This window comes from Fringilla coelebs (assembly GCF_963513975.1).
Source record: "Fringilla coelebs genome assembly, chromosome: 11".
Lineage (NCBI taxonomy): Eukaryota > Metazoa > Chordata > Aves > Passeriformes > Fringillidae > Fringilla > Fringilla coelebs.
In genome coordinates this window covers 8367528-8383179 of record NC_140037.1, presented here as the reverse complement: position 1 = coordinate 8383179, position 15652 = coordinate 8367528, and the positions used below count along the sequence as shown (strand labels likewise).

At 55.7% G+C, this 15652-nt stretch overlaps 1 protein-coding gene across 1 annotated transcript; it reads left to right on the top strand.

Annotated features, from left to right (window-relative positions):
- Window positions 1–228: 228 nt before the first annotated feature.
- Window positions 229–15000, top strand: DRP2 (dystrophin related protein 2; the record flags this gene model as incomplete). Its single annotated transcript, XM_084213068.1, has 21 exons — window positions 229–290; window positions 1079–1235; window positions 2251–2371; window positions 2841–3109; window positions 3735–3881; window positions 4380–4458; window positions 5897–5957; window positions 6338–6399; window positions 6660–6734; window positions 8605–8806; window positions 9425–9510; window positions 10379–10536; window positions 10661–10827; window positions 11128–11239; window positions 11624–11760; window positions 12005–12070; window positions 12749–12814; window positions 13531–13674; window positions 14277–14514; window positions 14632–14752; window positions 14906–15000. The coding sequence occupies exons 1-21, from the start codon at window positions 244–246 to the stop codon at window positions 14998–15000; spliced, it is 2610 nt and encodes an 869-aa protein (XP_084069194.1). The 5' UTR covers window positions 229–243.
- Window positions 15001–15652: the final 652 nt, after the last annotated feature.

The window sequence follows — 15652 nt, the reverse complement described above, 5'->3', positions numbered from 1 at the left end:
CTGCTAAGGGACCACTTAAGGAACAGGGCAGCCCCCTTGAGAGTCGAAAAACCAGTCAGGGTTAGGGCAGAGTTGGGTGGGTGTCTCCAGGCAATGCACCCACCCAGTTCCCAAAGCACCAGTATCTGGACACAGTGTGGTTCTGTTTTTGCCCAGGTTGAAGCCTCACAGGATGGTGCAGGACCCTCGTGTGTAACCCCCCGGGCTCCCAGCAGTGCTGCCGGGCCCCAGGCCCCTCTGGAGATGAATCTTTGCTGGAACGAGATAAAAAAAAAATCCCACAGCCTTCGGTAAGAGTCCTGCCTGGAGCAAGCTGCAGGCTGGCCTGGCCTTCCAGCCTTGCCTGCTGCTTGTGACTGTCAGGAGGTTTTTGAACTTTTTTGCTTGATGAGCCACATGAATTCACAGTGACCTTGGCTCAGCTCCCCCTCTGGTCCACAGGCTTTTGAATCTCCTTTGGCTGGAAAGCATCTCCTCCATTTCTACCCATCCCAAGCTCTCCTCCCTCCCCTCCTTCCCTCCTGCTTGCTTCCCTATCTGCTGCTCTCTCTATCCTCTGCCACCTCTGCAGCTGTCTCTTTTTGCCCCATGGCTTTGCCTGCACCTCCTCTGTGCCCATCCCTTCGCTGGGAGCCCTCTCCACTGCACGAGGGGAACATGCCTTCCAGACTGTCAGAGTTTGCATCTCCACAGCCAGCATGACAGAGCGCTTAACTGGGGCGTGTTAATTGTCTCCTGCCTTAATCCAAGGCTCCTGGAAGCTGCCCAGACATGTAAATGCCATTCCAAGCCCCCTTTGCTAGCCAGAGCAGTTCTGACCCACAGGCACAAACAGAATGACTGTCCTCTACTCTGGGCTCCAGGGTGAGGAATGGCTCCAGTTCCTTCTCCCAGCGCCTCTGTGCCTCACCCCACCTGGCAGTGTAGGCTCTCTGCTGGCTGGGGGTCGTGCACAGCCCGTGCTAAGGTGGGCTGCCAGTGCCTGAGGAGGTCCTGGGGGTCAGCACCCCGTCATGGTGCTGTGCTTCTGCTCCTCTCCTGTCCGTCTGTCATCTCACTGTCCTCGCTCTCCTGCCAGGGCTCGGCTGGAGGCCTTCTCTGACCACAGTGGGAAGCTGCAGGTGCCTCTGCAGGAGATCATTGACTGGCTGGGGCAGAAGGATGAGGAGCTGTCGGCGCAGCTGCCCCTGCGGGGCGATGTTCTCCTGGTGCAGCAGGAGAAGGAGACACACGCGGTGCGTTCCTGCTCCTCCCCTGCTCCTGCCCTGAGGGCTGGGCACAGCCCTGCCTGTCCCTGAGGGTCTCCATCTCTGCTCTGAGAAAAGGCAGAGCCCAGCTGGTTTTAGGCAGCAAACCCACGTTACAGCCTCGAGTCACCTGCAGCTGGGGATGAAGCCTGTCCTTTGCAGTGGCTTCCCTATGTCCTGCCTCTCCCTGGCCTCTGCTTTTGGGATCCTGCAGCCTGAGAAGGATGGTCTAGGGCCAGTCCTGTGGCTGGGACATGAGTGATGCCTGCAGGAGCACGTTATCATTCATACCTGAAACTGGGGTACACCCAGGCAGATCAGAGTCTCCTGCTCCCAAGTTCACAGCATGTTCTTCTCACTGCCAGTGGTGTTGGGCTTTGGTTGTTTGTACCTTGAAAACAAAATTAAGGTGTTTACTGCTGCTCTCCCTGGTCCTTGCTGGAGCTTCCCTGGTGCCCAAACAGCCCATCCAGCAGACAGCACTGGTGTGGGAGCTGCAGTGGAGGGGAGGAGAGGACACACTAGACCAGTGTGCCTCTGAAGTCTTCCCTGGCAGATGTGCTGCTTTGGGGCATCCTGCTGTTCCTCTCCTGGCTCCTGCAGCAGCTGGACCTGTTGCTGAGCAGCTGCTGGAAGGATTATTAGTGTGGCCATGCTCTCCCTGCATGAGTGAAGAGCATCTCCAAGCAGTGCCCCTGAAAGCACCATAAATAAAACAGCTCCTCTTGTGCAGCCCTGGCTCAACACACCATTCTGGGCTCGCTGTTCTGCCTCCCCACTCCAGCAAAGCTGCAGGCCAAACCTCTGCAGGAGCCACCTTCTGCCAGGTGGTCATTCCTTTCCTGGACTGCAAAAATATTTCTCTTAACGCTGACTTCTCTCTGTGCCTCCAGGGAAGTTTGGGCCTTGGGGTGAATAAATCACTGCAGCATTTGGCAAGGGGGCAGCCAGGGCACAGTTTCTGGCTCAGCCTGCTGTCTCATCTCTGTGCTCTACTCTCCAGGCTTTCATGGAAGAAGTGAAGTCTCGGGGGCCATACATTTACTCTGTCCTGGAGTCAGCACAGGCTTTCCTTTCCCAGCACCCATTTGAGGAGTTAGAAGAACCAACTTTGGAAAGCAAAGGTCTGTGGAGCTGCCCCCTCTTTGTTCTCTGGTTTCACAGCTCCTCCTGGGCTGGCCTGGAGAGGGTGGAGTGGAGGTGGCTGCCGTGGCACAAAGCATCACAGCAGTGCTCTGCCCCACAGTGCTGGCTGTGCCCAGTCCTTTGGCCAAGGGTCAGACTGGCACAGGAAAAGGCAGAGGCTCCTGGTGCAGTCCATGATGGGAGCACCTCATGAGGCAGCACCAGGTGTGCTCTGGGGTAGCTTTTTAAAAGGCAGCACAGACCCTGTGAGGCTGGAGAGGCTGGATACCTAGAGGAGCTGGTGCAGAGATGGATACTATTATAACTTTGCTTTCCTTCCCTTTTCCCAGTTTCCCCTAGATTAATTTATCTCCAGTTTCCCTGCCCTCCCTCCACCCCTTGCCCCTCTCTCCTCTGGCTTGGGCTCTCACTTTGGCTCCCTGTTCCTGCCCTGCTCTGCCCTCCCAGATGTGTCTCCCCGGCACCGCATCCAGAACATCAGCCGCTTTGTGTGGAAGCAGGCCAACGTGGCCAGCGAGCTCTGGGAGAAGCTCACAGCCCGCTGCGTGGACCAGCACCGCCACATCGAGCGCACCCTGGAGCAGCTGCTGGAGATCAAAGGGGCCATGGAAGAGCTCAGCACCACCCTGGACCAGGCTGAGAGCGTGCGGGAGACCTGGGAGCCCATCGGGGACCTCTTCATCGACTCCTTGCCCGAGCACATCCAGTCCACCAAGGTACTTCTGGCTCTGCGCAGGCTCCAGCCTTGGCTGAGCTGCTCCCATGGACTGCTCAGCACAAGGCAGCCTCGTTACCTGGGACCCCAGGGCCAAGGCCTCCTTCCCACAGCCCCCCTGCTTTCTGAGGGAGGTGTTGGCCAGCAGTGTCCTGAGCAACTGGCCATGCTGAGTACCTTGTCATGTCACAGGCTTTACACAGGTACAGTGGCTCAGCATAATTGAGTCATTGTCCCTGCTGAATTTATCAGGAATAATCTACAGCCCCCCACTGAATTTATCAGGAGTAATCTGCAGCCCCCATTTCATTTATCAGGAGTAATCTGCAGCCCCCCATTTCGTTTATCAGGAGTAATCTGCAGTCCCCCCATTTCATTTATCAGGAGGATTCTGCAGCCCCTATTTCATTTGTCAGGAGTAATCTACAGCCTAGTTAGCTTGGTTGGGTATTTTTTCCCCTGCTAAGGTACCCTGTGGGAGGGTTAGTCAGCAGTGGCTTGGCAGTCACTGGCCCACCCTCCCTAGCGTGTAGCAAAGGAATCAGATCCAAGTCCTGGCTACTCATCTGCTTCTTTTCCTTCTTCCCCTGCTCTGTGCCTGCATCCCCATCCCCACTGGACTCCAGCTGTTCAAAGAGGAGCTCTCCCCCATGAAGGATGGGGTGAAAGTGGTCAATGATCTTGCACACCAGCTCGCCATCTCAGATGTCCACCTGTGCATGGAGAATTCCCGCACCCTGGAGCAGATCAACACCCGCTGGAAACAGCTGCAGGTGGGAGGGAGTCAGGAGCAAGCACTGCAAATAAACCATGGGCAGGAGGATGCTGGGATGGGCTGTCATTGCTGACATCCTTCAAGGATGATGAAGTGAGGTTTGGCACAGCAGGGTGTTATAGCTGGTGCTCCTGGAAGAGAAGAGCGTCGGTTCCGTGTGAGGAAAGAGTCTGGTAAATCTGCAGAGATCTTGGTCAGGAAAAGGCAGCGTGAGGAGCAAAGGGAGAATCAGGATGTGGTGTTGGAGGGGGTCAGTACCAGCTGTGACTGCTTTGATGTCTGTGAGGGTATGGATGCAGGTGAGCTGGAGATGTGGCTGTGCTGCCCCAGCAGGAGCAGGTGTAGAGGGTTTAGCAGGCTGGAGGAGGACACAAACACCAAGATAGGAGAGGAAGGAAGGGCATCTGTATGCTGGGGCATGTTGAGTCCACCCACAAGCCTTCCTGAATCCAAAATGCCTGTTGGACTGGCAGTGAATTATTTTTCAATTCTCCAGGCCTCCATAAACGAACGCCTGAAGCAGCTCCAAGATGCCCACCGGGACTTCGGACCAGGCTCCCAGCACTTCCTCTCCTGTACGTGAGTGGTCCCCTGGCTTCTGCCATGAGCTTGCCTCTGCAGAGCAGCCTGGGCTGTGGCACAGGAAAACAGGGTGAAAAGTCCTGCTGCTGAGCCCAGAGCCCTGCATGAGGCTGGAAAAGTGCCTGGGCTGGTGCCTGGTGCACGGGAGCCGAAGCAGGAGACATCTCCAAAGCTGGCATTGTGCTGCCTCACCCTGTGGGACCAGAGCAGGAGACATCTCCTGCTGGCATTGTGCTGCCTCACCTTGTGGGACCAGAGCAGGAGACATCTCCAAAGCTGGCATTGTGCTGTCTCACCTTGTGAGACCAAAGCAGGAGGTGTCTCCAAAGCTGGCATTGTGCTGCCTCACCTTGTGAGACCAAAGCAGGAGGTGTCTCCAAAGCTGGCATTGTGCTGCCTCACCTTGTGAGACCAGAGCAGGAGGCATCTCCAAAGCTGGCATTGTGCTGTCTCACCTTGTAGGACCGAGGGTGGGATGTGAGCGTGGTTTCCCTTCAGAGCACAGAGCTGTGACACTCGCAGCAGCAGCTCCCAGGGGACAACTGGGACTGTGTCAGCCTCAGAGCAAGACAACAGATGGCAGGAAAAGGCAGTCCCTCATATCCCATGTTAGTTATTTGGAGGCTAAAAATGTGCCTTTTCAGGAGGATTTCATTCATGTGGCGAGGCAGAGGGATGCTGTTTTTACAGATCAGAGCTGTTGGCTGACAGCTCTCCTGCAAAGGCTGGGCAGGCAGGTTGTGCTCCAGAGTCTGGGGTCTGTCCTTGGAAATGCTGAGCCCTGCAGAGTCTCTGGATGTCAGTGGGATTCATTGGCCTGTGCTTCTCTGCACACTGCACGCTCCTACCTGAAAGGAAGAATGACTTTTCCAGCTGCTGGAATTGATACACTTTCTGTGAAAAAGGAAAATAACCGAGGGTCATGCCATGGCTTCCATCCTCTATATAACACAGGGTGGCAGGCAGCTGGTATGGGATGAATCCTCATCTTCCTGAGATACTGCAGCTGCCACAGAGAGCAGGAACAACAGATGCTTGGGTGTCTGAGCCTGGTCATAACAGGCAGTGCTGTGTCTGTGTGCCCAAATCCCATCTGCTGTGAGCTCTGCCCACTGGTCACCCCAAGGTTGCCTTGGGCATCATCAAAAACATCAGGAAATATTTCTTCCTGAGTTCTGAGCTCAGCCAGATAAAAAGCCCCTGGCTCCAGAGGCAAGATGTCTCTAACAAGACCAGCAGTCTTGAGCTTTTTTTATAGGCAGCATCCCCTTGCCTGCGCCACCACCTCCAGCTGGTGATTTGGGAGGACGCAGCCTTTTCAGAGGCACCCACCTGTTGGCACAGTCCTGCTGTGCCAGGGCTGGCATCAGAAACAGCAGCAGCTTAGAGGAGCATTTGGTGTTGATCTGACACGTGTTTCTCTCCTTGCAGCCTCTGTCCAGGTCCCCTGGGAGCGAGCCATTTCCCCCAACAAAGTGCCATACTACATCAAGTGAGTGTGTTCCCAGACACAGCCCGAGGTCTCCTCTGGCCTGGAGGGATCAGGAATTGAGGGGGCAGACTGGAGGGAGAACTCACCTCCAGTGAGGCACAGCTTCCTCTGCCTGGCAGATCCAGGCTTTCCCTGCCTGCTGGGATGCCCAGGATGAGGGGAAACCCCAGCTGGAAGGAGAGAACTGGCAGCAAGTGGGGATACCCTGCTGTGGGCATCCTTCATGCTGCTGTGGCTGGGAAGTGTGCTCAGGGGGATACAGCAGTGTCTGCAGGCACTGAAACATTTGCTCCCAGCACTGGCCAGGTCCCTTTTTTAATCTCACACTGCAACTTCTGGTTACCACAGTGACTCTTGTTCTCCATCTATTTTACTTCCAGCCACCAGGCCCAGACGACGTGCTGGGACCACCCCAAGATGACAGAGTTGTACCAGACGCTGGGTAAGGAGCCTGCCCCAGAACCATCTGAGCAGTGCTTGCCTTTTTGCAGCGTGGGGTGCATGTGGGATCCCCCCAGGCCAGCTGCTCCCCTCTGTGCCACAGGGTCCCCCAAAGCAGTGGGGTGTGACGCCTGCCACGCTCTGCTCCTCGCTGTCCTGCACGTGCTCTGCTGGGCTCTGAGAGCTGCAGCTGCTGCTTCCTGCCCTGGAGATGAGGGTGTTGTGCTGTGCTTTTATTCTTGTTTTCCTGTCTGGCTGCAGCGGATTTGAACAACATCAAGTTCTCGGCGTACCGGACGGCCATGAAGCTGCGGCGGGTGCAGAAAGCCCTGAGATGTGAGTGTGGGAAGGGCTCCCCTCCTGCTGCCTCTCCCTCAGGGAAGGCTTAAACCAACACAAGCTTTTATCAGCACATCAAAGGCAGGAGGCACCAGGGGATGGGTAGCTGAGGCGAGAAACCTGGAAGATCAGCCTGGGAAGCTGAGCAAATGCAGCAGGCTGTGTCAGCGCCTTTCTTACAGCTCGGGGTGGAGATGACCCAAGGGCAGGTGCTGTCCAAAGGGATGTGAGGATGTGAGAACAAAGTGGTCCAGCTCAGGGTTACAAAGCTGTGGGATCAGTCAGGAGCTCACCAAGCAGCTCCAAAGGGGCACGGAGAAAGTGTGGGTATAACTGAGAGATGAAAGCAGGGACAGAGGGGGTTTCACTGCTTAAAGAGGAGGAAGGGAGCCAATAAAGCTCACTTCTGCACTCTTGGTGAAAACTGGAGGATTCATGGCCAGGTGAACATGATACAACAGGAGTTCAAACATCTCTCTAAGAGGTAGCTGCTCCCTGGAAACTGCTGAGGAGTTTATGGTGGAACTGGTATCCTTGACTGCTCAGAGCTTTTGACGAAGCCTCTCACTTAAGGCTCTGTCAAAATTAAGCAGCAGCAGGATGAGGGAGCTCCTCCTCCTGAATTAATTGTTCATGAGGGGAGGAGGTCCAGCCAGGCAGACCTGCACTCCTTGGCATCCTGTGAAAGGGCTGGAAGGAGGCAGTGAGTCAGGGGAAGAGGAGTTTGGGTTCTCAAGGGAGTCAAACCCTGGCTGTGGAGTATTTTCATAACACTGTGGTGATCAGGCTGTCCTGTACCCAGGGACATTCAGGGATGATGTAATGCAAATGGAAGGAAGTTTTTGCCACCTTGTTAAGGTGTCCATGCAGCAGCAGGCAAGGTGTGGAGGGGAAACAAGGATGAAAAGCAAAGGAGAAGTCTCCTGTGTGCTATTTGTGCATCTTTGGTTGTGCATCTTTTGCATCTCACGTGCTGCACGGTCGCCTTCTTTCCACTCCAGAAGTGACTTGGATAAGTGCTCTTTATTCAAGATATACTTGAGAAAAGGGCAAGGAGATTGCCAAAGCAGCTTTCCCATCATGAGAAGTTTGGTGGAGTGGCTGTGTAGGAAAGAGGCAGTGAGGGATAGATCAGAGCCATATGCAGTCGTGGGCAGTGTGGACACGAGGGTGGGCAGGAGTGATACTCCCTGGCATGGAAACTGGGGCTTCCCAGTGCAAGTGTAGCAGCTTTGACAGGAGAAGGGAGGATTTATCCACAGAGTAAAGTTACAGTGTGGAAAAGGCACACAGTCCTCTGGGTACTGTGAATATAAAAAGGTCTCAAAGATGGAAAGACTTTCAGGAAAGAAATATTGCTGGTTGCTAACACAGTAGCACGTACAACCTGCAGCCATAGAAATCTGAAAGCAGGGCAGCTCACACTGTCCTGGCCCTGTTTTGGATTTGTGCCTTAATTGCCTTACCCTATCAGAGCTGGAGACAGGACTGATCCATCTCTGGGCAGTGGCTTGTAGGGTCTGTGTGGGTCTGTGCCCCCTCACCTCCCACAGGGACCTGGCCCATGCAGAGATGCCAGCACTGGGCTCTGCACAGAGCCTTCCATGGGGGCCACTTTCATGGCCATGACTGGACACAGAAATGAGGAAGAGGGGTCACAGAGAATGGTGGCTCGAGGTGGAGATGTGGTATTTGAGGAGAAGTTTACAGGCAAGAGAGAAATTGTAGGAGCTGCACCCATCCTTTCCACCATCTTTCCCAACACAGCGGGGCTAACACTGCCCCAGGTTAGGGCAGGACTGCATCTCTCTACTCTGGCTTCTCACCTCTCTCATTTCCCCTCTTTCCCTCTGTGCTCTCTGTGCAGTGGACATGGTCACCCTGGGCACGGCTCTGGAAATCTTCAACGAGCACGACCTGCAGCCCAGCGAGCGGGCGATGGACGTGGTGGAGGTGATCCACTGCCTGACCGCGCTCTACGAGCGCCTGGAGGAGGAGCGGGGCATCCTGGTCAACGTGCCCCTCTGCGTGGACATGAGCCTCAACTGGCTGCTGAACGTCTTTGACAGGTACCTGTCCCTCCTGTCCCCGAGCTGCCTGGGAGGAAACCCCCGTGTGGCTTTTACAGTCTCTGAAAAATCCCTTTGCTCAAGATTTTTCTCCTGGGAAGCTGAGATGCCTCAGAGAAAAAAAGAAAACAGTAATTATCTCATTTGCTTCTCCTGTGTTTTGCTCCTCTGGAGTGTGTTTAGAGATTGTTTACCCTCAGGTGATTGTTTCATTGGTTTCTGGTGTGAGTGTTTTCACTCTTTGGGCAGTCAGGGCCAAGCTGTGTCAGGGCTCTGGAGAGAGTCAGGAGTTTTCATTATTATCTTTTTAGCCTTCTGTAAGTATCCTTTCTGTATTCTTTAGTATAGTATAGTATTCTTTAATACAATATAGTATCATAAAATAATAAATTAGCCTTCTGAGAACATGGAGTCAGAGTCATCATTCCTCCCTGCCACGAGGGTCCCTGCAAATACAACACCCCCATGCTGCTCTTCCAGCTGGCAGTGCTGCACAAGGGTTCTGGCAGCCAGTGAGGGAGGCTGCCTGGTGTGTGCTTGCCTTGATGACCCCCCACCCCCCTGCCAAAAAAAACCCTCTGGAGCATTTGCCAGCCTGTGCACTCTCTTGTCCTGCAGTGGCCGCAGTGGGAAGATGAGAGCTCTCTCCTTCAAGACGGGCATCGCGTGTCTGTGCGGGACAGAGGTCAAGGAGAAGTTCCAGTGTGAGTCCCTTGTCTGCCTCCCCTAGAACCTGGTGTGAATTCACCTCGGGAAGACAGGAGTGGTTTTGTTTCCTGCCTCAGGCCTTCTTTGCCCAGGAAGAGCAAAGCAGCAGCTTTCCTGCAGTGACTAAGCTGCTTGCATCATCACCTCTCCCTCCCTCCCTAGGCCTACGCCACCAAAATTAGGAGGTGTTTTTGTAGACTGACTGGTGCTGCAGTGATCTTGCTTGCTTGGCACTGTGAGGAGCAGTGCAGAGAGGGCACAGGAAAGTTATCCAATGCTTTCCAGAAGGAAAATACCAGGGGGTGCATAGCTGGGGGGAAGTAGGTTTCTGGCAAATTGCTTTCCTCTCTGCATTTTAACCATGGAATATTGTGGAGGGGAATCTTGTGTAGCATAGGGAGCACCAAGGGGTTAAATGAAGGATTTAGGCTGATTCATAGAGGACAGGCTAGCTGGTGCTGTTTAATAGGTGATGTATGTAACCCCTGTCTGAAGAAGATACTAAACTGGTTATTAGGAGCTGGAAAGACACTGATAAAAGTTATTTAATCATAGCTCAGGCTTTTCTTTGTATTTGAGCTCTGTGCTGGGGTGGGCAGTGGGGTTCCCTGGTGTGCCCTGTGCCTGCTGGGCTCCCAGCTGTGTGTCTGTGCTGGGGTGGGCAGTGGGGTCCCTGGTGTGCCCTGTTCCCCGTGCCTGCTGTGCTCTCAGCTGTGTCTGTGCTGGGGTGGGCAGTGGGGTCCCTGGTGTGCCCTGCTCCCCGTGCCTGCTGGGCTCTCAGCTGTGTCTGTGTTGGGGTGGGCAGTGGAGTCCCTGGTGTGCCCTGTGCCTGCTGTGCTCTCAGCCGTGTCTGTGTGCCCGCAGATCTCTTCAGCCAAGTGGCCAACGCCGGGGGCCTGTGTGACCAGCGCCACCTCGGAGTCCTGCTCCACGAGGCCATCCAGGTCCCTCGCCAGCTGGGGGAGGTGGCAGCGTTTGGGGGCAGCAACGTGGAGCCCAGCATCCGCAGCTGCTTCCGCTTTGTGAGTGCGGGGTGGTGGCCCTGGCCCTCTCCCTGCTGGGGACAGGCTCCCGAGGTGGCAGGGGACCCGCACCCCACGGCAGCCGGGTCCCAGCTCTGAGCAGCCCCTTCCTCTCCGTCCCCAGAGCAATGGGAAGTCTGCCATTGAGGTGTCCCAGTTCCTGGAGTGGGCCAACCTGGAGCCACAGTCCATGGTGTGGCTGGCGGTGCTGCACCGGGTCACCATGGCCGAGCAGGTGAAGCACCAGACCAAGTGCTCTGTGTGCCGGCAGTGCCCCATCAAGGGGTTCAGGTAAGGGCTGTGGAACGGGACCCTGGCCCCAGGGGCAGTGTGTGCTGTCCTGCAGGACAGAGCTGAGTTGCTCTGTGCTCTTGGGGCAGCTGCAGCTCTGCAGCCAGCAGTGTTCCTGGCAGGGCAGAGCAGGTGCCAGCTAAGGATTGCTTTCCTGGGGACTTCAGCCATCAGCACTGTGGTTCACTGGGGTGTTAGAGCTACACAGGCCACCTCTGTCCCCCACACTGACCTCTTCTTGGGCTTTAAACGTGTTTTGAAGACTTCCAGTGCTTCCCTATGGCCTCTTGACCTCTCCAGGTATCGGAGCCTGAAGCAGTTCAACGTGGATATCTGCCAGACCTGCTTCCTCACAGGGCGAGCCAGCAAGGGCAACAAGCTGCACTACCCCATCATGGAGTACTACACCCCAGTAAGGAGCTGGGCTGGGCTGGGAGCGCCCTGGCACAGAGCAGGGCCCACCATGGCAGCAGCCTTGTGATGTTTAGGCTGGTGCAGCCCCACAAGTGGATCCCTTGTGTAGTTTTGAACCCTCTGATGCTGGAGGCTGCCTGTGTCCCTGTCCTGGGCCTCGTGCTGAACAGGATGCACGGCCCCCAGAGCCCAGCTTGGCCTGTGCCAGGCCCCATGACGGGCTCACAGAGCTGCTGTGTGCCCTCCTTGCTTCCTCAGGTTCATCTGCCTCTTCCCCCATGGAGCTCGTGCCCAGCCTGGGGTGATATCCCATTGTGGGTGCTGAGCTGTGGTCCCCCCTTTTCATTAAACAGGCACCTGTGTCACGTTTGTGTCTCTGCAGACCACATCCAGTGAGAACATGAGGGACTTTGCCACGACACTGAAGAACAAGTTTAGGTCCAAGCAGTACTTCAGCAAGCACCCACAGAGAGGTTACCTGCCCGTGCAGTCTGTGCTCGAGGCTGACTGCTCTGAGACGTGAGTTGCCTGGCCCTGGCTCGTGTCTCTGGCCCAGAATGGCTCCTGTGGATGGAAAGAGCACCCCAGCCCATGCAGGGCTCCTGGGGGAGGGCTGGAGGAGCACTTGCTCTGGGGGTGATATGCCACCTTGTTCTTGAGGGAACAGAGATTTCAATCTCTCTGTCCAGCCCGTCCCTGGCTCTTCCCAGCCAGGAGGGCTCAGTCTGTGCCAAGCCTGCTGACCAGTGTGCATCTCTTGCAGCCCAGCCTCCTCCCCGATGTTACCACACGCTGACACACACTCCAGGATCGAGCACTTTGCCAGCAGGTACCCCCTCTGGGCTCTGCTGTCCTGCTGGGGCACAGAGCATGGCCCTGGTGGGTGTGGGGGGGCTTTGGGGCACGCAGATGGTCACAGACCCCTCCACCTGCCCCAGCACAGCCAGGCAAACCTGCTGGGACGTGGCTGGTGCTGTGTGAATTGGCAGCAAAGACCATGCATTTGGCAGCAGATGTTTCAGCCATGCAGCAGCCTCCCTGTGCTGCCTGCTCTGCCCAGGAGGAGCTGCTGGGTGGGTTCTCAGCAGCCCATCCCTCAGCTGCTCTGCTCTGTGTTCTCACCAGAGCTGTTTGCCAGCTTCCCACTGCTGTTGCCCTGTGGTTTGTGGTGCCTCTGATGTATCCAGGGTGTATCCAAGCCTCTTCTTGTAGCTCAGGTCCTAGGCTAGAACTGGAATTCTTACATCCCTTTCCTTTGCTGGTGAGAGAGGAGGCTGAGCCAACTGCAGAGCAGCAGCTCTTTATCCTAGAGACTTACACCCAGAGCAGCAGTGTATTTTGGTTTTTAAAAAGGCAAAACTCTCCAGAGCCTGTGCAGAAGGACAGGTTGCTGCAGGCCAGGTGGGAGACCCTGCAGAGAGGGGTCCTGCAGGGTCTGCTGCAAGTGGCTGAGCAGACATTTAGGGTGTCTCTGACCACATCTCAACCTTTTTTCTCTTCCCTCCAGGCTTGCAGAGATGGAAAGCCAGAACTGTTCCTTCTTCAGTGACAGCCTGTCCCCTGATGACAGCCTGTGAGTTCCCCTTTCCCTTCTCCTCACCTCCCAATGGGTCAGGGCTCCTGTGGCTCTACCCATGCCTAGCCAGGGAACAGAAATGCTTTCCTCCCCAGTCCCATTGAGTGAGAGGCTCTTGGGCACCCCTGTTACTATGATCTTCTCTGAAAAATCTCTTTGCTAGGATTTCTTCTCCTAGGAAGAGGAGAAGCCTCAATTTTTTAATGTTTTGTTGCTTTGTAATGTGGTTTGGAGATTGTTTATCTAAACACGTGAATTGTTTTTAATTAATGACTAATCACAGTCTAGCTGTGTTGGACTGAGGAGTCAGTCATGAGCTTTCCTTATCATTCTTGCTAAGCCCTCTGATGTGTTCTTTTCTCCATTTCCTTAGTATAGTTTTAGTATAGCATTAATATGATAGGATAGAATAGAATAGAATAGAATAGAATAGAATAGAATAGAATAGAATAGAATAGAATAGAATAGAATAGAATAATCAGCCTTCTGAGAACATGGAGTCAAATTCTCCTCTCTCACCTCATCCTGGAGACCCTCACAAACACCACAATCCCCCAACAACAAACATCAGGGATGCTGAGCCCCTTCTGAGCTCTAGGCCTGGAGCAGCCAGGAGCTCCCCTGTGAAACTGCCTCCCTGCATGCTGTCCCTCCCCAAGGGCACACACATCCCCTGATTTTCCTAAGGAGGTGTTTCTCCCCTGCTGGAACAGGGATGAGGACCAGTACCTGCTGCGCCATTCCAGCCCCATCACGGACAGAGAGCCTGGGGGCAGCCAGCAGGGCCCAGCAAGCCTCAGCATGGATGACAAGGGAGAGCTGGAGAGAGTCCTGGCCCACCTGGAGGATGAAAACAGGTAGAGACATGGGCAGCTCTGAAAGTGGGGTCATGGCCTGAGAGGGGGAAGGGACTGGGGAAGCCTTGCAGAGCTCAGAGTGGAGGCAGGGGATGCTGCTGGCTCTGGAGCTGGGGATGGCAGATGCTGAGAGGCAGTGTTGGAGGGTGGCTAAGCTGAGCACTAAAACTCAGCGAGGGTGTGCTCTCCAAGGAAGGGAGATTACTCTGTTCCCCAAAACATTCCTTCCTACATCCACGGAGCCTGTTCCCTCCTGCACCCCAAATGAGTTAAGTGAGCCCAGGGCACTCTGTCTCTCTTGTCCCTGAGCCCCTCATGAACTGTGGTGCTGCTGCTGTGGACCAGGGTCAGGTTCCAGGCAGGGCACACCAGCTCAGGAGGAGGTGATGCTTTCCCTGCCCTTGTTTTCAGCCTCTTGGGAAGTGGTTGCATATCTGTGAACCCCTGTGTGGGGTAGAACCACACACAGGCCACTCAGCAGTGCAGCATCCCGGCCCTTAAGCTTCACAAATGGCCAAGCTTTGTCTGGGTCTGCAGCTCCTGGGGGTTTCCAGCAGTCTCGAGGCAGGATTGAGGGGATGCTGACCTGGACTGTCCTGCAGGATCCTCCAGGGAGAGCTGAGACGTTTGAAATGGCAGCATGATGAGGCGGTGGAGTCTCCAACCTTGGCCACAGGCTCTCCTGAATCGGTGCAAGACCCACGCAACGAGGAGCTGCTGGCCGAGGCGCGGATCCTCCGGCAGCACAAGAGCCGCCTGGAGACACGGATGCAGATCCTGGAGGACCACAACAAGCAGCTGGAGTCCCAGCTGCACAGGCTGAGGGAGCTGCTGCTGCAGGTGTGCTCGGAGCAAGGATGGGGTGGGCTGAGCTGGGACGGTGGCACAAAGGGGATGGGCAGAGAAGGGGAAGCCGAGGACGTGACAACCTTCTCACAACAACTGTTCTCGCTGCAGCCTCCAGCAGAGTCAGAAGGCAATGGTTCAGCAGCCTCCTCTTTGGCTTCATCCCCACATCAGTCAGAAGGCAGCCAGGCAAAGGAGAAAGAGCACAACACCCCTGACACTGAAACTGCAGGTGAGCTTTGGGCTTGGGCTGAGCTCTGGCCCTGCTCCCTTGTTCCCACGCTGCAGGAAGCTGCCTGCACCCTGCCATCCTGCAGAGATGCTGGGGGCCAGGTGTGTGTCCAGAGAGCCTTTTCCTACACACCTGCCCTCCTTGCCACTGCAGATGAGGTGGAAGCCAAAACCCAGGAGGTCAGCATGTGCCTGGAAGACATCATGGAGAAGCTGCGGAGCGCCTTCCCCAGCTCCCGAGGTACTTGAGTGAAATCCTCCTCTCTCTCCTACTGCTCCCTCAGGGGAGGCTTTCCTTACAGAGCCCTGCCCCAGTCCCAGCTTCCCTGCAACAGCTGATGACCTGCAGTGCTTCAGCCAAGAGCTTTGCTGCTGCAGTGCTGCTGGGCTGGGTGTGTGGCCTGGGATGGAGGAGGAGGAGGAGGAGGAGGAGGAGGAGGAGGAGGAGGCTTCACACCTGCAAGGAGAGGCCATGAGAGTTGCCAAGAGCACAGACCAAACAGATCTCTGTGATGAGCTGCAGGGCAGCCTCCTGCCCTGCTCAGGACCTGCACCCCACTGTGAGGATGGACAGACCTGCCAGCACCACCTGCAGTGACAGCTTTGAGCCCCCTCCTGCCTTCATCCCTGTCAGAGCCCTCTGCAGGAGAGGTCGAGGCCCCAGTAGCCTGGTGAGATGGAAGCAATGGTGCAGGCTCTCCTGGCTGTTCATGGATGGCTCTTCCCAGCAGGGATGGGGACTGGGGGATGTGTGTGTGGATGGCACTCCACTCACTCAGTGGGTTTTGGTGTTGGTCATTCTGCTCCTTCCCTCTGTGCTCCAGTGCAGGAGCAGCACTGGGTCTCTGGCCCAGGCTGCCAGAGGGAGCCATTACTTGGTGCCAGCACTAACATGAGCTGG